Source organism: Narcine bancroftii, chromosome 8 (assembly GCF_036971445.1).
Source record: "Narcine bancroftii isolate sNarBan1 chromosome 8, sNarBan1.hap1, whole genome shotgun sequence".
NCBI lineage: Eukaryota > Metazoa > Chordata > Chondrichthyes > Torpediniformes > Narcinidae > Narcine > Narcine bancroftii.
Window position 1 is genome coordinate 52,337,521 of NC_091476.1, and position 21,549 is coordinate 52,359,069.

General features: G+C 44.8%; 1 protein-coding gene across 4 annotated transcripts in view; it reads right to left on the bottom strand.

Moving 5' to 3' along the window:
• Nucleotides 1-21,549, bottom strand: part of dock11 (dedicator of cytokinesis 11) — a 292,933-nt gene that overhangs the window by 147,688 nt on the left and 123,696 nt on the right. For all 4 annotated transcript variants that reach the window (XM_069893719.1, XM_069893720.1, XM_069893721.1 and 1 more), the window contains exons 21-24: nt 19,458-19,576; nt 12,813-12,899; nt 9,095-9,184; nt 1,892-2,007 (exon numbers count right to left, since the gene is read on the bottom strand). In XM_069893719.1, the coding sequence (XP_069749820.1) occupies nt 1,892-2,007; nt 9,095-9,184; nt 12,813-12,899; nt 19,458-19,576 (412 nt within the window). The remainder of the gene's footprint in view (nt 1-1,891; nt 2,008-9,094; nt 9,185-12,812; nt 12,900-19,457; nt 19,577-21,549) is intronic.

Here is a 21,549-nt window from a genome sequence, read left to right on the forward strand (position 1 = left end):
CACGGGATAATGTGGTCTTTTCAGGGCCACATTAAGGTCTTGTAGATTTATACAAATTAGGATCTCCTGTCCGTCCTTTTTTCTTAGCAGCCACCATTCAGACTGGAGTGATGACGCCCAAGCCCTGCATTCCGTCCAGCTCGACCTTGACTTTATCCTTCATTGCTACTGGAATGTGGTGCGACAGCTGGACTACGGGTCTTACCTCTGGGTTGAGCCATATGTACAGCCTCCCCAGCTCATCTTTGAAAAGTTCACCATACTCAAAAGATCTGTGAGAAATCGTCCTCGGAGGGGCTTATGTGATGGACCTCCGTGGTGAATGAGACAAGCCCCATGTCCATGCACGCACTGAGGCCAAGCACAGGCATGACATCCTTGCAGACCACAAAGAAGGTGAGCACACGGAGCTATCCTTGCACATGCACTGTGCCGCTGGTCTGGATTCTGCCGCCTCCATAGGCCACTAGACTCATAGCCTTGATGCATGGTTTGAATTGTTCCTTCTTTCTCAGCCAGTTGAATGTCCCCAGTGACATGACATTGCATTTATCACCAGTGTCTACTTTCATCTCGGCTATCTGGCCGTTGACACAAAGGACTTGTTGTTTCCTCTGATCTGGGTTTCTGCCTTGTTGCCTTCAGTCCTCGTGGTGAGCCCATTGATGTAGTACTCATTGTAGGGGTGGCTCTTTCTCTCTCTGCTCCTATTCCAAATGGTCGATAGTCCTACCGGGTCTGGTCCACGCAGTGGTCCGCTGCCTGGATCTGCAGTGCCTACTGAAATGGTTTCATTTGCTGCAGTTCCTACACTGCTGGCCGAAAACTGGGCACATCTCCCTTCTCGGCATGTGGTCTCCTCTGCAATTGCTGCATCCTGTCCTGGGTGTGGGGTGGCCTGGTTGGCTCTTTCTCCTAACCTCCAACCACTGCCTGCTCGCTGGTCCCACCTGTATCGATAAGTTTTGTATGCCAAAGCACATTGTGATGGCCTTTGCTAGTGTCAACTTGCTGTCTCTCAGGAGCGTCTTCTGCATATTATCGTCGCAAATGTCACAGACCATTTGTCACAAAGTATGCTGAAATTGCAGGTGTTTGCCCTGATTTTTAAAATCACTGACATATGAGTGTATCGTTTCACTAGTCTCTCATGTTAAATTTGTGCCTCTCCATTGTAACATTTGTCTGAGGGTTGCACATTTCTCTGAATTCACGCTTTAAACATTTGTGGTCCTCCCTTCACTCAGCTGGGCTGGAAATGAGGCTCCTGTTATGCACTTTGCCTGCATACACCAACGACCTCTCCGTTTCAATGGTTTCCAGGACCACCAAATTTAACAGAGCATATGCCCTGGTTCGGGCAGGCTTGTCACAATGTGCTGCATTATGGTGACCGTGCTAAACGTGGTTGTGGTTACTCACAGTGGTTGATTTGCAAATGAAAGACTTCAGGCTTGGGGCGCTCTTGATCCACTTCAGACACCATGTTTGTTATTGAGTACTTAATGAGTCGAGTTGGTGGGTGAGGTCAACCAAATAAAAGACTTTACTGAACACAACCAAACATTATAAGGGGAGAGGGGGTGGAATGGGGGGAGAGGGGGTGGAATGGGGGGAGAGGGGGTGGAAGGTGGGGGGGTGGGGGGGAGAGCCCTCAGTGTGGCGTCTGCTCCCTGCTGGTTTTCGATTCAACTAATGCGCCCTCATGGTGCTCACGCACGTGCAGTGCGCTGTTGCGAGCAAGGTAGTGGCAATGAGATTGCATCAGGTACAGAGCAGCCGATAGCAGTGGCTGTCTACAGATGGTTACAGGATGATACTGACAAGGGTTGGGGGTTAGGAATGGCAGGAGAGGTGGAGGGTAAATAATGATATGAAATAGATCAGGCACCTGACAGAGTTCTCCGCCACTTCCCGCTGGGTCGTTGTGGTGAGGATTTGGAGCAGCTGGTTTAAGATCGTTGGTAGGAAGTTAACCATGACACAAGTCTCTGTGGCATGCAAACACTGGAAGAAAACAGATTAAGGTCGCTTTTGTTAAAGCATGCATCGTCAAGAATTTCTGCTTGCAATTTGTGTTGCAACTGATCAGATTAACTTTCATCACAGTACTTCAATAAATACTACCCAGTTCTTGTCTGGGTGAGCACTTGAATTGTTCTGATTAGGCTACAGGTCAAGTGCTGGAAGATGGGATGAATATGGATGGAATGTATATGGTGGGCTGAATGGCCTGTTTCCCTGCTCCACATGGAGTTATGGATTAAAATTCAGCAAGTTAGCTGTTGGCGCATCACTGCAAAAGGCTCTGTGGAGATGGACCACAGTCCAGGGCCCAGTCTCCACTGGACACAGAGGGGCTCAGTCCATGTAACAGTCCTTCACCCTCGGGGAGATAACTGGAGTAAGAGAATGCATTCGATTGATGGTACAAAAGGTGCAGAGAAAGATGGGCCTTGATTATCTTACAGAATAACTATACATTTAAATTAAAAAAAACCAGTGCTGACCATAAGGAGTTTGTACGTTCTCCCCATTTCCCAGGGTGCTCCTGTTTCTCCTCATGATCCAAAATGTATGGGGTTGTAGGTTAATTTGGGTGTAATTGGGTAACATGGATTTAAGTGACCGGAATCAGCTTACATCATGCTGGAAATTAAAAAAAATCTTTGATTTATAAAGATCAGATAAAGATTGACTGGGGCTAAAAACATTGAGATGGATTTTAGCAAGGTTTTCCCCTGATTTTAGAAATCAGTTTGAACAAATAAACAGGAAATTACTTGAAGAACAGGATTTCAAAGAAGTGCAAGACATGAAAGTTGGAAAAACCAATCCCTACCAATCTTCTAACCCTTCCTGAAAAATTTGCATCCCCTCACCAATACTTGGCTCAGTGCATGGTGGTCTCCAGTGAAACCATACTTAAGAGTACTGTGTTCAGTTCTGGTCACCTGATTATAGGAAGGATGTGGAAGCTGTGGAGAGGGTGCAGAAGTGATTTTCCAGGATGTTGCCCCTGGATTGGAAAAAAAGTCTTGAGGCAAGTTTAACTTTTCTCTTTGGAGCATAGAAGGATGAGAAGAGACTTAATAGAGGTTACAAGATTATGAGAGGGATTGATGGGGTGGACAGCCAAAGCCTTTTTCCCAGGACAGGAATAGCAAACACAAGGGGAAATCTCTACAAAGTTAGGGGAGGGATATTTAGGGGAGACATCAGGGATAAGTTTTTTTTATATACACATAGAGTTGTGGGTGCTTGCAATGCCTTGCCAGGGTGATGATGGAGGCTGTAAAATTAGAAGCATTTAAGTGACACTTAAGCACATGGATGGAAGAAAAATACAAGGTTACGGGGTAGGGAGGGTTTAGTATTTTTTAAGGAATATAATGGTTTAGCACAACAGAGGGCTTAAGGGCCTGAACGGTGCTCTAGTGTTCTATTTAGTGGACCTAATGGAATTATGTGAGAGGACCAGAACACAGAGGAGGAAGCTCCAGGTGGTCTGGATCCAACACTTGAGAAGGACATTGATCTTGAAGTTTCCAGAAGAATGCAGATGGTCAACACAAAGGGGTGGGGGGGGGGGGGGGGGTAGTGCACAGCAGTGTTTGGAGTCAGTAGATAGTGGAGGCAGACGCTCACACAATCTTTGAGAAGCATCTAGATGCACTAGTTGCTGAAGTACAGTAGCACAGCTGATAAAGCCGCAGCCCCACATCTTCAGAGACCCGGGTTCGATCCTGACTCTTGGCACAGTCTGGGTGGAGTTTGCACATTCTTCCTGTGACCAAGTTTCTTCCCTGTGACTCTAATGTCAAAGGAGTGCAGGATGGAAGGTTAATGGTACAATTCCAAGCTCTATCCCCATGAGTGAGAATCGGGCGCAGAAGGGTTTAATACATGCAGGTGTTTGATTGTCAGCATAGACTCAATGGAGCAGAGACTTTTTAACATCTCCATTTTGTTCCCCAAGCAACAGGGATAGGGCTTCCTTCAGTACAGCCTGAACACGAGGGCTGGCATCCAACTCTCAACCCTCGCTTTGCTCCTCTCACAATGCTTTCATTACTTGCAACCCTGGTTCGGTTATGGGAGTAGCAGCAAGTATTGGGCATTAGAGGGCAGCAAAGCACAACTCTTATTGCAAGCACAACCATGAACTCTGGTTGTCGAGCGAACTGACAACGTGGTCCAGGCTAAATCAGGGTCTTATTAGGGGAAGAGATTAAGGAATGTGGGTCGGAAGCAGATTAATCTGGTTTGGATGCAGATTCAAGATTTAACAAGTAGCAGTACCGACTCAGTTTAAGGACAGAAAAAATTGAAGCAGTAGACCATTTGGGGCTTGCATATTCCTATATTAACCCCCCCTTTCCTGCAACATCCAAGTCTACAGATATCAATATCGAATAAACTGAGGACCCATATCACACACCCTATCCTTGCATCTCAGCCTCGAATGGTTGACCCTTTATTCTGAGGCCCTTGTTACTTGGATACCCCACTCAGAGAGGAAACATCACCCCCACATTTACCCTGTCAAGTGCCAGAAGGGATTGCTTGCAAACTCCCCGCTCTTTCTTTTCCTGAGAAAGTCCATTTACCAATTATAAAAGCCCCCACACTGGCATCAAGCTCTTTCACTGGGCACAGACGAATGAGAACTGATTCTGAAGCTGCTGAATACACTGGCAGGCGGTGAACCTGTTGTTTGTGGGCACATAACAAGATTGAAGTGGGACTTAATATGACCAGAGTGATCTTGTGGAAGCTTAATCACTGTTTGAGAATCCAGTCTGTAACACTGCCAATTAAATACAAGGACAAAACAGCTTAAGACTGTGCCAGTAGAAGCCAGAAGCTGTTGTTTTCACTTGAACTGGATGGGACACGCAAAAGCAAACTTGGGCTGAAGTTCATTGGCATGTACATTCAAAATAGCTCTTTGATAAATCAAAATTTCCAGTCCAAATTTGGTTGGACCATGTGATGTCTTTGGGCAGACATTATTTTAAGATCACAGTCAGGATGTAATAAACTCTCGCTGGCTGATGTAAGAGAGCAGTCGAAGGGAGTCTGGGTTCAGGTCATGCTACAAAACTTCCAGGGGATGCTCGAGTTTGAAGAAAATATCCATGAGCCAAGTCCACTGGGTTTCCGAGAACATTACGACACACGTAACAGACATATCTCGTCTGGGCAACACTATTAGTCCCACTGACCTGCACCCATTCACGCACCTGTCTAAATTTTTCTTAAATGTTAAAATTCAGGCCGCATTCAGCAACTTTAGCTGGCAGCTCATTCCACACTCCCACCAAAGTTCAAGGCTTAAATTTGGAATGATGTATTAAAATGCAAGAAATGGAAACAAAAAGAGAAACGCAAACAAACTGCCTCAGAAAACAAACAGAAATTAAATATTCAATACTAAATAATTTGTCGTTGAGGAGTCCGATGGTGGAAGGGTAGCAGCTGTTCCTGAACCTGGTGGTGCAAGTCTTGGAGCACCGAGACCTCTTTCCTGATGGTAGCAGTGAGAACAGAGTGGGTGCTGGGTGGTGAGGGTCCTTGATGATTGTTGCTGCTCTCCGTAGAGTTTTGCCTGTGATGCCCTGGGCTGTGTCCACTACCTTTTTCAGGGCTTTCCCCTCTGAGGAATTGGTGCCCCCATGCCAGACTGTGATGCAGCCGGTCAGCACACTTTCCACTGCTCATCTGCAGATGTTTGCCAAGGCTTTTGATGTCATATCGAACCTCCGTAAACTCCTGAGGAATTTGAAGATCTGCAGTGCTTTCTTCACAATGACGTTAGTGTGCTGGGGCCAGGAAAGGTTCTCCGAGATAGTGACTCCAGGAATTTAAATTTGCTCATGTCTGATCCCTCAATGATCATTAGATTGTACACCTCTGCTTTTCCCTTCCTAAAGTCCACAATCAGCTCCTTGGTTTCGGAGACATTGAATACGAATTTGCTGTTTTTACATCATTGAGCAAGTTTCCAATCTCCCTCCTGTCTGCTGACTTATCACCTCTTTTTATACAACTCACTACCATGGTATTGACAGCAAATTTGTAGAGGGTAATTTTGTCTTGCCGAACCGTACAGAGGTGAGTAGAGCAGGAGACTAAGAATGCTATCCTGTGGTGCTCTGGTATTGATGGATATTGTGGAGGAGATGTTCTTAACGATCCTCATTGATCGTGGTCTGGAGGTGAGGAAATCCAGGATCCAATTACACAATGGGGTGTTGATACCCAGATTTTGGATTTGCTGATCAGTTTTGAGGGGACGATGGTGTTAAATGCTAAACTATAGTCGATAAAAAGCATCCTGATATATGCATCTTTGCTGTCCAGGTGTTCCAGGGCTTTGTACAAAGCCAGTGAGATGGCATCTGCCACAAATCTGCTGCTGTCATAGGGAAATTGGAATGGATCCATGTCACCACATATACTAGGACTGATATGCTTCAACATCAGTCTCTCGAAACACTTCATCATTGGATAGGAGTGCCACTGGTCGACAGTCATTTAGGTAGGTTACCACAGTCTTCTTGAGCACTGGCACAACTGAAGTCCATTTGAAACAGGTGGGTACCACGTCCTGCCAGAGTGAGATGTTCGAGACATCCGTGAATATGCCAGCCAGTTGGTCGGGACAGATTTTCAGTACTCAGCAGTGTATTCCATCTGGACCCGACGCTTCCCTTGGATTCATTCTTTTGAAGGCAGCCAGCACATCACAGTTGGAGGATCATCAGGGGACGTGGGACAGTGCAGTGGTCAAATCTGGCATTGAACTTATCTGGGAGTGTAGCTTGCTGCCTCCTACTGCACCAGAGTTGGTTTTGCAGCAGGCCTTCCTACAGCTCCCAGGCATCCTCCGTCCGGAATCTCCACTTCACTTGGAAGATTTCCATTGGTCATCCCTGCTCCTACACTGCAATAGGGCCTCATAAAATATAATGCACTGACTAAAATATGATCACTTTTTAATAGATCTGAACATTTTCCAGAGGTTCTTCCTGAACACGTACACATCTTCAAGTCATCCTTAAAGCTGCCAGTGATCTGCTTCTGCTTCGACTTGGCACTAACCTCAGCCAAAAGCTGTGAAACCTCATGACCATTAGACAGCACTACACCTACCACATCATCCATCCAGGTTGTGTCATCTTCCTCTCTGGCATACTTTGTCCACTTCCACTCGGAGAGTGGAAGACTCCAAAAATAGAAAGCTATGTAAAGTGAAAGCAATCCTCCTGGGCCGAGAAAAGCATTTCAGCTTCAGGCAGTTGTGTGTGGCAGAGAGCCACTGCTAGTATACAAGAAGCTGGAGTCTCACATAGGAGGGATGCTGAGAATTGCTACCACATTACAATGCTATACAAGTATATTCCTATCCCACCCCAAACTGGCAGGGATCTTTCATACGGTTATGCTGGACAAAATGAATCTGTCGATCCACCACATCCAGGATGACCTTTCCGACCATCTGTCCTAATCCCATATTTGGACCAACTCTTCTTTAAGTCACAATTAGTGTAATGGAGAGGCAGCATCCACCACCGAGTGGCACTGCTGCACTGCTGTTCAGAGGACAAACGACCTGCCAGTCAAGGTCAAAGCTGTTAAGGAGACCCTTACAATTGGCCCACCTAAATCACCAGGTGCTGAAGTTCAGGCAGCCCACCCATCCTGACCTTCACCCAATTGGCCCAGGTGTATCACCACAGTTCACCCCTGCCTGAGCCCCTGCACTTGGCTTCAAGCCATTGGCCACACTGACCTTTACGATTGGCCCCCAGAACTATAAAGGGCATGTGCCGCTTTGTTCTGCCTCTTTGGACTCCTCATGGTATGGAAGGTGATAACCTTCCACACTGGGTTGGGGGCACGTAATATTACCTTGTTGTGATTGTTGAATGTGTATGCTCTTGTAATTTCCCCAGTTTCTCATTATCCCAAAGTGTATATTTACCCCCTGCACATTGTTTATTGTTACTCGAGATGGCAGAGGTCAACAGCATCGAGTCCACGCTGCTGAAGATCCAGCTGCGCTGGGTGGGTCACGTCTCCAGAATGGAGGACCATCGCCTTCCCAAGATCGTGTTATATGGCGAGCTCTCCACTGGCCACCGTGACAGAGGTGCACCAAAGAAAAGGTACAAGGACTGCCTAAAGAAATCTCTTGGTGCCTGCCACATTGACCACCGCCAGTGGGCTGATATCGCCTCAAACTGTGCATCTTGGCGCCTCACAGTTTGGCGGACAGCAACCTCCTTTGAAGAAGACTGCAGAGCCCACCTCACTGACAAAAGGCAAAGGAGGAAAAACCCAACACCCAACCCCAACCAACCAATTGTCCCCTGCAACCGCTGCAACCATGTCTGCCTGTCCCGCATCGGACTTGTCAGCCACCAACGAGCCTGCAGCTGACGTGGACATTTTACCCCCTCCATAAATCTTCGTCCGCGAAGCCAAGCCAAAGAAGAAGATTGTTTATTTGTGTAGAAGTTTGCTTAACAGATCAGCCCTGTTGTCTCAATTCCATCCCTGAAATAAACATGTGTTTTGTACCTGCACTGGTCTGGTGCTTAACCTGTGGGACCCACATGAACCCAAACAACAACTAGTTAAGTCTGTGCCTAAATATTTCATATATGTCATGATTACTTCGGATTCCACCATTTCCTCTGGCAGCATTTGCAAAGTATCAACCACACTCTGGATAAAAATACCTACCCCTTGGATCCCCTTTAAAAATCCTTCCTCTCACCTTAAAGATATGCCCCCTTGTTTTTATACCCCTACCATTGGAAAAATATTTTGACCATCTACCTTTACGTTTCTTAATGTCATACACTTCTATCAGTTCACTCTTCAGTTTCATTTGTGCCAAGGAAAGCAAGTCCATCCCATCCAATCTGAAGTCCTCCAATCCAGGGAAGATCCTGCTTAATCCCCAGTACAATCGCACCCTTCCTGTTAAGTGGTAACCAGAACTGCACATAATACTCCAAGTGCACCCTAACCACCATTGTTGCCTTGCACGTTAGCCCCACATAGGAAGGCTATCTGTTACCTTCAAGTACTTCACAAGGTCACTACTGATCTCCTGCTTTGCCGATTGGTTCACCTGACAGTGGTGGAAGAAATTGTGCAGGTCCTGGTCCTGTGAACAAAGCAGAGGTCACACATTCAGTGAATGTCAGAGGAACATCTTGCTGGAGTATAACAATGCTGTGGATGATATTCAGATTCAAACACCATGCAACCTTCTTCCTTGCCTCCAGTTGCATCAAACATATAACCTGTGTTTGGCTTGACAAACTTGCTGAGACTTGGGTATTTTCCATTTCACTGAAGATTTTTACTTGTAGTTCCAACCTCCCCATTCTAAAATCATCTTTTTAATCTTCTTTATTCTTTACACTGCCTCTATATTGATTTCACTATAAAACACTTCATTATGCACCAACAATGATCCAACCCAGATTCCAAGCAAGTTTGTGGCCAACTTTTCAATGCTTTCCCTCAAGAAATGGAACTAGCGTTCAGTTTGCTATTAACATTTCCATGCATCCTTTCACCTTTTCCTCCCATTTCTTTTGTAACGTGTGACTTACATTTCTCATCAAAATGTAGCTTGTTACTGAAATTCGCTTACTAATCGCACCCCTCTGTTCTCCAAGGTTGTTGCAAGTTGGTGCTGCTTTAGGGATGCTCCCAATTTAGTGCAACCTGAAATTTTTTTTTGCTTTTGATTCCAAAAGTTGGAATCACTGACATGGATTGTAAATGACTGGGCTGTCCTTCCTCATCCTTGTGGGAGCCCAGCTCCTGCTCTCACTGAAGAGTCAACTCTTACACCTTTCTCACTGCTGTCTGCTGTGGCTGTCCATTTCACTGCTCGTCACTCACTCCATATGGTCTTCATATGATACCCTGCCAAAGGCAATTCGAAAATCTAGACCAATGTTATTACCCTTCTCTGTCTGATTGACCATTTCCTTCCCACTATGTATAATGATGGAACTGATATTAAGTGGAATATGCCAAAAGCAGGTGGTGAAGTACATGCCTGACAGACACCGACTTCTGGTCACGGTACAAACCAAACATAGACACATCTTTTCCATCCATCATTTCCTCCTGCCCCATTCTCCTGACAAGTGGGATGCATGCCGGGATGGAATATGGTGGAGGGCCACGGCAGCTTGATCTTTCCTAACGTACGTGGACACACAGGTGATAGGATTGGGCAAAACAGACACAGGCAGTGCTCAAACCATGTAAAGTTCCAGCCAGGCTGCATCCAGTTCGACTTGGTGACAGGCAGGAAGTTGGACAAAGCCTACGGAGAGATGTGGGAGAGCCCCAGGACACATCTTCACACATTTATGAAGGAAGGCTGGAGAAATGCTGGGCTTCTGATCTTGGAAAGGAGATGACTGAGAAGAGATATTATAAAATTAAATGGAAAAGTAAAAATGCAGAATGGAATATGGAAAAATTGAAGTTCGAAAAGATGCGCTTGTTTGGATTCATCACCTTTGAACTTAGTTTTGCCATACTCCAAGTGATCAGATCAACTTGAGAAAGGGAGTTGATGAAGGAGCATCAGTGTACATGCTGCGTCAATTCAGATCACTAATAGTTCCCTTCCCCTCGTGGATCCTGCCTGACACCCTGAGCTCCTCCATCAGTTTGTTCTAGGCTCCAGGTTCAAACATTTGCAATCTCTTGCGACCTCATGGATAATATTATGCTGCCTTCAGAGCACAGCAGCAATCATCACGGGTCCACAATACCCAGCACACGCTCTGCTCTACCTACTACCATCTAGGTACCACAAGACTTGAACCAACCATCAGGTTCAGGAAGAGCTCCTCCCCCTCCACCATCAGACTCCTCGACAACAAACTCAATCAGAGACTCGTTTAGGGACTCTCACTTGTGCACTTTGTTTTTTTTTTCTCCTCTCGGTATTGCAAATTTCTTTACAGTTCTTTAATTGTTTACATGTGCACAGTTTTTTTTACATTACTAACAAGTTCCTGCCTGGCCTTCAGGAAAAAGAATCTCGAAGTTGTATGTGATGTCATCCACATTCTCTGACAATAAATTTGATATCTGAGCCATTCTCAACCTTTTTATTTTGGCTCTGACCCATGAGGACTCGGCTCAAAACTTATGGGCCCCCTTCCCTGTGAAGCAGACAGGCTTTGGTTTCTTCTAAACTTCTCTCCTACTGATTACATTAAAAAAAAGTTACATGGGGTGAAAATAAAACAAGGCTTTTAATTAAGTGTGCTGGGGCCCTCAGGGGGGCTGTTGGGCTCCCATTGAAAATGGCTGGTTTATATACCAGTCGATGGATTGTGCAGACATGGAGGAGAAACTCCTGTCTTCCAGCTATTGCTTTGCTGAGAAAAGATCACCTCAACACTTCACTGGCATTTTTGCAGCCTCTCAATCCTTTTGAGTCATTGAGTCCTGGATTTTCCTGTTCACCAGGAAAAGTTCAGGCCAATGCCATGACCAGACTCCAGGGCAAATGGTGCAGGCCAATTACATGACCAGACTCCAGGGCAAATGGTGCAGGCCAATGCCATCACCAGACCCAAGGGCAAATGGTGCAGGCCAATGCCATCACCAGACTCCAGGGCAAATGGTGCAGGCCAATGCCATCACCAGACTCCAGGGCAAATGGTGTAGGCCAATGCCATCACCAGACTCCAGGGCAAATGGTGCAGGCCAATGCCATCACCAGACTCCAGGGCAAATGGTGCAGAAGCCCAAATGACTACACACCCAGACTGACTCTTTGGAAATACTTGTCCCACCCAACAATCTTAATTAACTTTAACGATGCAGCGTGGTAGCAGCCAAATCTGGCTGCTGAAACCCATGCCGCTCAATTGCACTCAATTAATCTACAAACCCTGTACAATTTTGGAGGGTGGGAGCAAACCACAGCACCTGGATAAAACCCACACAGCTCACAAGAATGCAATAAAAGCTTTACAGACAGCACAGATTCAAACCTGGGTCGCTGGCACTGTAAGAGCATTGCACCAACTGCCATGCCACCCAGTACCCAGTGGTTTTGACAGTTTTTTTCCCATTTAAATTTTAACCCACTCTCTCTGTGAAAGTTTCCAGTGAATCAGAGGCTTCTGCAATCCTTTAGATAGGACACACCACACCAGAACAATTCTCAGGATGCTCCCTCTTAAACATGGTTATCAAACCTCATGCTGATGCAAATATCCTTCCTATAATATCAGAACCCTTTATCATTTTAGTGAAATACAAATGTCTGCAGATGCTGGGAAATTGCCTGCTTCTGTTACTCCACCTCTCACCCTCACCAATCCCATACGAGCACCTGTCTCACTGCTGCCATCCTCCCCTCCTAGTACTGGCTATCTCCTCTCTCCGTGATCAGTCTCGAGTCAGGGTTTCAACCTGAGCTATTGACAATTCTTTCCCCGACCCCCCCAACCCCATCTCCCCACTGATGCCACTCAATCATATGTGTTCCTGTAGCAGATTGTTTGTTTGTTCCAAAGTCTAACACTGCCGTAGCTTGTATACTAATTATTATCCGACGCTTTAAGCACTTCGTTCCATGTTCCCTCAGACCTGGACACATTTGTTTAAATCTCCAGTCCACCTTCTCCAAGGGTCTTAATATCAGTTGCCCCAGCATAGACTCAATCCACCCGCCTTTCTGCAAAGATCTCAGCACAGAAATGCTTGAAAATTTATCTGCACATGACACTAGAGATAATTACCTCAGTGTAAATAGTAGAGACCAAGTGACTTTTCACCTTCAGTAAGGGTTTCCCTCCTTCTACCCACTTAATGTCAGGAACTGTGTGCTGCAAGAAAGGAAAATAAAGTAAATATTTCAACCGCAATTCAGAACATCATAGGTGTTTTATAAACAATGGTTTGTGGTCCATGCACTGTCTTATCCAAGTACAAGGGCCATGTTCTCATATAGTCTTATAGCATATTCAGACCAGAGGGCACCTACCTGTATTATTGCCATCTTCCAAAACTTGGCCTCTAGCCTTTGATGCCTGGGCAAGTCAAGTGCTTTACTGGACTTCTCAAGTGTTCTCAAGAGTACTCTGGCAGTGTGTTCCAGGAATGCTACACTCTCTAGGATTGGGTGGGTGGAAACTCCTCTCTGGTTTCCTCTCAATCTCTTCTGCCTCATTCTAAATTTAGTTTCATCTACCTCCAATGTAAGGAAATGTTTCTTGCAGTCTACCAAGACTCCTCATGGTATTAAGCAACTCAGTCACCTCCCCTCTTAACCTCTCCTCAGAACTGAAGCACTCCCTCCCTGGTGAATCTCCACTGCACCCTCTCCAACCTTCCCCACAATGATTCTAACCCATCAGCAAGGATCAGGAGTTACATAGATAGTGCTGGGTAAGACACTGAAAGAATCCCTCCACTGTTAGAACAGTGCCATGGTGCATCTCATTTAGTCTTACCCAAAGACACTCAGGAAGGATATGCACCAAGTCATAAGACAGGTTTGAATTCCCAGTTCAAATTTTAAATGAAAGCCCTGCAGTCAGATCTGAAGCACATACTTCTGACTGGGGTCAAAGCGCCAAGAAAAGTGACTACATGAAAGTGTGGCCGTTGAGCAGTAGTTCACACATAAATTCTCAAAGTGGTCAGGGGTGGTGCAGTTTATCACCTCTACATTCTCTCACTGGCTGACAATAGGGCCCACGATTCAATTAATCATTATTCTGTGTTGCTACCAGTTGTGACAGAATAGGTTGTGTTTTATATTGTATATAGATATGATTTTGGGAGATTTTTTTAGTGTAGGTCACATACAAACAGCTCAAAACAGTTCTCATTTAAAATACTGGAGCTCTGCTCAAGCCAGACAGGCCTGCACCAAGAGTCTTTGCAAAGCTGTGAAGAGTGCCCAAGGGACTTCACTAATGGACTGTTGGTTTGAAAAGCAACAGAAGAAAGAACTTGGAGGAGTAGGTTTGGAGCCGCAGACTGTCTGGGAGTGCTGTTTTCTGTTCGAAGAAGGTCATGTGGTTTTGCAAGCAGAGAGTGAGTCAAACAGGTTTTTCTCAGAGAGAGAGAGAGAGAGAGAGATAGAGAATTCAGTCCTGCGATTTTACAGTCAACAGCAACAGCTGGGACTTGAACAGGACAAGCTGGTAAGCTTGTGGAAAACCCCATTTTGAAGACAGGTTGTAAGTGTTTAGTTCAGCCTGGTCAAAGTTCTTGTGGATCATACACGAGGAGAGGATTGGTTGTCCAATGTTTCACTTGAAATTAGAGAAACAAAAAGGAACTCTGTGGTGACTTGAAAGAAAGAGGTTAACATCTGGAAAACCCTAATGGGGCAAGTTTCTTCAGCAAGATACTGACGTGGCTGATTAAAAGGGATCAGTTTGTGTCCAGTGAACAGCAAATCTCTCTGAAAACCGACAAGAACCTTCCTGAGCGATAACCATTTACCTTTCAAGCACCAAATTCTAGTGAAATTTATAAATGTTAAATTCTGTTCACAGTATAAGAATTGCCTGCAACCAGTGAACTTGGAGGAATGAGATTGGACTGTGAATCAAAGAACTTTTCTAAACTTACACACACATTACATACATTAGAAGGGAGTTAAGTTAGGTTAGTTAAGCTAATAGTGATAAGTTAAAGTTTGATTCTATTTTCAGGTTTCATGTTAATTAAAAGCAACTTTCGTTTAGTAATCATTTGTCTTGGTGAATATCTATTGCTACTGGGTTTTGGGGTCCTCTGGGCTCATAACACAGTTTACACAATACGCTTACAGATTTTTTATTCCTACTGCAAAGATTTAAGAAGCATAACTTAACAATGCAATGATTCAGCAAGACTGGACCAGGTGTGATTTTGTTGGCAGCACAAGAATCAACCAGCACAAGAACAGGCCCCTTATCCCATTGACTCCAAACAATCAAGCACCCATGGACAGCATTCCTGCACAAATCCTATTTTGATCTCCCCACATTTCCTTCAACTCACCCCAGATTCTACTCCACACACACAGGGACGTGCACAAACGTTCACTGACATGGACCCTCAGGCACATGGACTTGTATTCAATCTTAGACAATATCATACACACATACACTCACGCATGCATTCACACAGAAATAAAGACATATATGGACATAGACACACATGTACATAGCACCTTATAGCAGCCAGTTAACCTTCCCATCCACCCATCTTTGGTATGTTGGAGAAAACCGGAACACCTCATGGAAACCAATGCAGTAACATGGAGGACATCAAACTCCATGCAGACAGCACCTGATGTCCAGACTGAATCTAGGTCTCTGGTGTTGTGAGGCAGGACTTCTATCCACTGCAACACAGTCCAACCTCCAAATGAATGATTGTCGATGTAAGAATGGCTCAGGAAAGCACCAATTATTGTGAGATCCATGAAGATGCCGACCATTGTACTGGGATATGGTATGAATTTGCTTATCATCTCATTGTCAATCTATTCATATCACATATTCTATACACATCCTGCAGCTGAACATTCCTGCTCTGTTGTGATGAACTTTAAGAGTAGTCCTATATTCCAACTGGCCTCAGAGCATGGGTAATGGGTAAGTGAAGGAACCCATTCCATTCTCATTAGCTATGAACACAAGGGGCCCTCTACACCAGTGGTTCTCAACCTTTACCTTTCCACTTACATACTCACATATTCCCTATGCCATAGGTGCTCTGTGATTAGTAAGGGATTGCTTAAAGTGGTATGTGGGTGGAAAGGAAAAGTTTGAAAAACCACTGTTTTAATTGTCCCTAATTGACTCATTATGTGCAAGGTTTCATAACCCCAAAGGAAATTGGCCAATGACAATTTTTCTCAAGCAAAATATTTCAGTAACAATTGGGTCTAGAGCAGTGATTCTCAACTTTCCCTTCCCACTCACATCCCACCTTAAGCAAACCATTACTAATCACAGGGCACAGATGGCATAGGGATTATTTAAAGTAGTATGTGAATGGAAAGAAAAAGGCTGAGAACCACTTCTCTGTACAGATGTGTGATGGATTTGAGAAAAGAATCGAGGACTAACCTCCATGAAGAACCTAACCCCAAAATGGAAGGGTATGACCAGGACAAAATCACCATTACTTAACAAAGTGACAGACCAGTAGAATAAAGCACACTTTCATTTTACCCTATGGGTGTCCCATAACTGGTGTACACTGCATCTCTGTCCAAATCAGCAAAACTAAAAAATTGCAGTCGGATTGTGACAAGACTTGAATTGTGACCAAGAGTTAACAACTGAATAAACTCTGATGAATCACAAACTATGAAAGGGAAAAAGCCAACCCAAACTCATCTTATGAAAAAAAGGTCAGTAGCTAAATATTGACATTTTTCAGAGCTGCGTAAAAGAAACTTCAGTTCTAGTCATCTGAGGACCACAACAGCTTTTAGATAACCAAAATGCGTGTCCACTCAAGCACTGACTGTGAATTTGGGTTCGTCTCTTCGAGATTCTTGAAAATGTCAAGTTCAGTGATCAGGAGGCAGATGGAGAAAGCAGAAACTTTAACTAATTTTTAAAAAAAAATTAAATCAACAGCATTAATCAGTGCTGAGTGCCAGTGTTTCCCCAAGAACCATTCTTAGGGAAAAGGCATTCCTTTCCTGTTAAGGCCTGAGTGTTCCCTTGGCTCTCCCAACTATAATCTTGGACAATTGTCCTTTCCTGTCAGGTGGCAACACTGCAGAGTGATCACTGAAGCAGAAATCATGGAGTTATATGGCACAGAAGTAGGCCCTTCAGCCCAATTAGTCTGTTCTCGACCAAGTTGTCGACCCTGGCTAGTCCCATATGCCTGAGCTCAGGCATATCCTTCTGAAGCTTTCCTATTCACGTGCCTGTCCAAATGCCTTTAAAATTTTACCCACCACAACCACTTCCTCTGACTGCTCGTTCCATGCGCCCACCAGATGAAAAACCTGCCCCTCAGGTCCCTTAAAATTTTTTTGCCTCTCTCTCGCCTTAAATTTATGCCCTCTACCCTGGGGAAGGACTGCAACCTTTCACCTTATCTGTATCCCTTGTGATTTTATATACCTCTACATGGTCTCCCTGTCAGCCTCCTCCACTCTAGGGAGAGAAGTTCCGCCCTATCCAGTGAACATGTCAAATACTGAAAATGCCAAACCACGGCTAGGCTGAAGTAGCGGGAAGGCAGTCAAAACCAATGCAACTTCCAGATTTGCTCAGACATGACACAACATTCATCCAGGATTTTGTGCCAATTAACAGCAAAGGACCAAACACATATGCATGACCGTGCCCTGGGAAGATGCCATGTCTTACGTATTGGACTCCTCCAAACCAATGAGTACAGTGGAACCACTCAGCTCGTTGAAAGGCCTAAATGAGATAAGTTGGCAGTTGATCTGCCTTTGGTCTCATTAGCTCAGTGGTTCTCAACCTTTTTATTTCCACTCACATAACACTTTAAGTAATCCCTATGCCGTAGATGCTCTGTAAGGGATTGATTAAAGTGGGAAGAAAAAGTATGAAAATCCCTGTTTTAATTGTACTTAATTGACTCGTTATGTGCACAGTTTCGTAACTCCAAAGGAAATGAGCCAATGACAATTTTTCTCAAGCAAAATATTTCAGTAACAATTGGGACTAGAGCAGTGATTCTCAACCTTCCCTTCCCATTCACATCCCACCTTAAGCAATCCCTTACTCATCACACAGTGGTATATGAGTGGAAAGAAAAAAGGTTAAGAACCACTGCGCTAGCTGATCAGGAGTGTTCTTCAAGTGGGTCTGAAACGGAAGTGCGTACATATCAATCAGGAGAGACTACCTCCAGAAATGCTCAACTCCCTCATTAATATATCCGCCCAAGTTCACATGAATTGGGTACTTTCATCGGAAATGAGCATCTCTTCAGTCTTGCATCAAGGCAAGTTTTGCACAGCTGAGCAATGGGCAAAATGTTCATTCGCTAGACCAGTCAGTCCAGTATCCACATTCCCCTGATTATGCCAAGACCAGCGGTTCTGATCCCTGTGGGCTTCAACTGTTCCAACGTAATACACACACAGCATCCACAGGAAGTAAAGTGAGACTAACGTTTCAGGTCTGAACCTCCTAGTGGTCAACCATGCCAATCCCACACACCACTATCAAACTGACATGTCTATCCATGGCCTTGTGTACCGCCAAACCAAGGACACCTGCAAATTGGAGGATCTAAACCTTGTATTCTGTCTCCAACCAGATGTCACTGACATCAACCTTTCTAATTTCTGTTACACCCTCTTACCCTTGTCTCACTCTTTCACAATTCCTGTCTCCTTTCCTCCGGCTCCCCACCTCCTCTCCTTCTTTCCTCAATCTCCCTATCACTTCTTAGTTTCTACCCTCCCAGCTTTAATCATTACTTCTTACCTGTTAGCCTGTGCTGTTCCCCCTTCCTCCCCCCTACCAATCTTTTTATTCAGGTTCCTGTCTGTTTTTGCTTATACCCGATGAAGGGCACAGGCCAAAAACGCTGACTACCCTGTGGACGTTGTGTGACCTGCTGAGTTCCTCCAGCCAGTCTGTGCATTGCATTCGACCCCTGTGTCTGCAGACTTTCTTGTTTTACTGTTCCAGTGTAGATCTCTCTCCTTCCTTCTCTATCTAATAATTCTGCCCATCCCCTCCCAAAAGAGGACAGACTAGGGAGAGCTGCAAAGGACATTTATCCCAGTTCTTTGAACAATTCTATCCTCTCCCTCCAACCTGTGAACTGCCTCCTCTTGCAGTGTCTACTTTTTAAGTCTGTCCCTCCTTGGCCTAGTGTTCTGTTGATGTCTTGGAGTAGCCTCATCTCATGCAGCACAAGTTGTGATCGTTGACAGTGTTATAACTCGGTGAAGGGATATGTAAAAATTGCATGTCCAAACATGGCGACTGGCTCCAATCAGTGGCCAACACTCACAAGTGCTCTTATTACAGCACAGCACAGGAACAGCCCTGCAGCCCACCATATCCATGCTGACCACGATGCCTAATTGAATGAATTTCATCAGTCTGCACATTGTCCATGTGCCACCATCCCCTGTCTGTTCACGTTCCTGTCTAAGTACCTCCAAAATGTTGGCATTGTATCTGCTTATCACCTTCATCCAGACTCCCATCACTGTGTAAAAAAAAAAGAACTTGCTTCTTAAATCTCCTTTAACTTCTCCCTCCTCTCCCCTTAAACATCTGCCTCCTGCACTCTAGTCTTGTGAAACTTCCATCCTGCAAAAAAAGACAATCCACCCTATTTATGCTTCTAATAATTCCATGATCTTAAATCAGGTTGCCCCTCAGCCTCCATCACTCCAGAAAGCACAAACAATGTCTCACCTTCTTGCCAGAATCGTCATGGCCCAGGTACCCAGGAGGAAGGTTAGCTGACACTGGCAACTGCTGTTCAGAGGTAACCACTCGACCATCCTTCAATAACAGCAACCAGGCGTAACCAACTGCGCAGAGCACAAAAGCACGTGGTTACAAGGAGCATTGGATTTGGACATCGAGTTCCACATGTTAGAAAAGCGACCTGCTGCAAAATTCAGTATCTATCCCATTTGATGCACTTTGACATAAAGCATCAGAGATAAATCTAAAAGAAAATTCACCCTGCTTAATGCTTATTTTACACTCTGCATTAACCAGCATAACAATTATAATGTTGTACTGTTGGGAGAGGCTTAACAGGTTGGGTCTGCATTGTTTGGTGTTCAGAAGCGTGACCTTAAACAAATATACAATATCCCAAGGGCTCTGGACAAGATGAATGTCGAGATGGAGACACAAGAGAACGCAGATGCTGGAATCTGGAGGCAAAACCTCAAGCAGCTGGAGGAACTCGGCAAGTCAGGCAGCATCTGGGGAGGTAAATGGACAGTCAATGTTTTGGGTCAAGGTCTGAAAGAATACAGGGGTGACAGGCAGTAAAAAGAGGTGAAGGGGTGGCGACAGGAGCTGGCGATAGGTGGATCCAAGTGAGGAGAGGATGATGGGTAGATGGAGCTGGTGAAGATAGTGACAAGAGGCTGTGGAGGCGACGTGGAGAATCAGAGATGCCGAGATGTTTTCACCACGGGAGAATCTCAAAGGAAAGAACATGGTTACAATATAAAAGGACAGTTATTCCAAAGTGAGATACACTGTTGGCAGTGAATCACTGGTATTTGCCATCCCAGAGGGCTCTGTAATGCTCATTTGTAGTATTTTAAGGTGGAGATAGATGTTTGGAAGATCATGGAAATTGAGGAGAATGGGGAACCTGGCGCAGAGGGGAAGTTGGGAACTGGAGTACATAAGCCATAGTCATATTGAGTGGTGGGACAAGCTTGAGGGGCAAATAAATAATGGACAATTAATCCCACTTCCAGAATACTGCAAGAACTCTAGATTCATTGCATATGGGTGATACCCAAGGCACAGATATTTGGGGAACTCTACATACTCTTCATCTCTCGTGCCTGTTGATCAAGAACAATTGATATATGTAACTTGGCCCCTATTAAAGGGAGGTCTTTCATTTTAATCAATCTTCTGCAATCACAATGATGTCCTAAAGCACTATTTAATAAATGAAGGACTTTTGAGATGGGGTCAACGCTGATTGATAATAACCAATCCTATCGTAGCCAGGTCTTGTGAATCACAATTCGATAGAGACCTAGTCATAGGTTAATCATGGTGGCCAGAAATACAACCAAACTGCCTTCAGGATTATTAAGTTGGATATTTAGCCTTGTGTTAGTGTGAAGATGGGGTCTTGGACTCTTCTAGAGTGTCGAATCCTGAGGTAAAACAAAGTCAACACTTTAAGTATGCTCTAAATATGCTCTGTCTTTATTCCACCACTACTGGGTTTTTTTAAAAACTCTCTCATAGTTGTGTGCAACATGCCAGCTATTACAGTCGATAACGAACTACATTATCTATCACTAAGACAGATCTACAACCAAAAGTTCAGCCCTGGCAAATTTTAGCCTCCTGATCATCCTGGTTTAATGGCTTCATACTGGTGACCATGCTTTCTGACTCCAAAGGCCTAAAACGCTTGAATTCACACTTCATTAACTTTCTGTCCTCCTTAAAGCTACGATCCAAAAGTGTTTTCAACCAAGTTGTCAGCGGCCCATTGACACTAATTCATGAAAGAAACAGTTTTTTTTAAGACATACAGTGCAGTAACAGGCCCTTTCGGCCCATGAGCCCATCCCGCCCAATGACACCCAACTGGCCGATACTCCTGGTACATTTTGAAGGGTGGGAGGAAACCGGAGCCCCAAGAGGACAACCACACAGACATGGATAGAACGTACAAACTCCTTACAGACAGCGCAGGATTCGAACCCCACTTGCTGGCCCTGTAACAGTGCTGCACTAACTGGCCGCTGCTTCACAACAATCTCAAGGAGCGATCTGGAGTGTTTATATA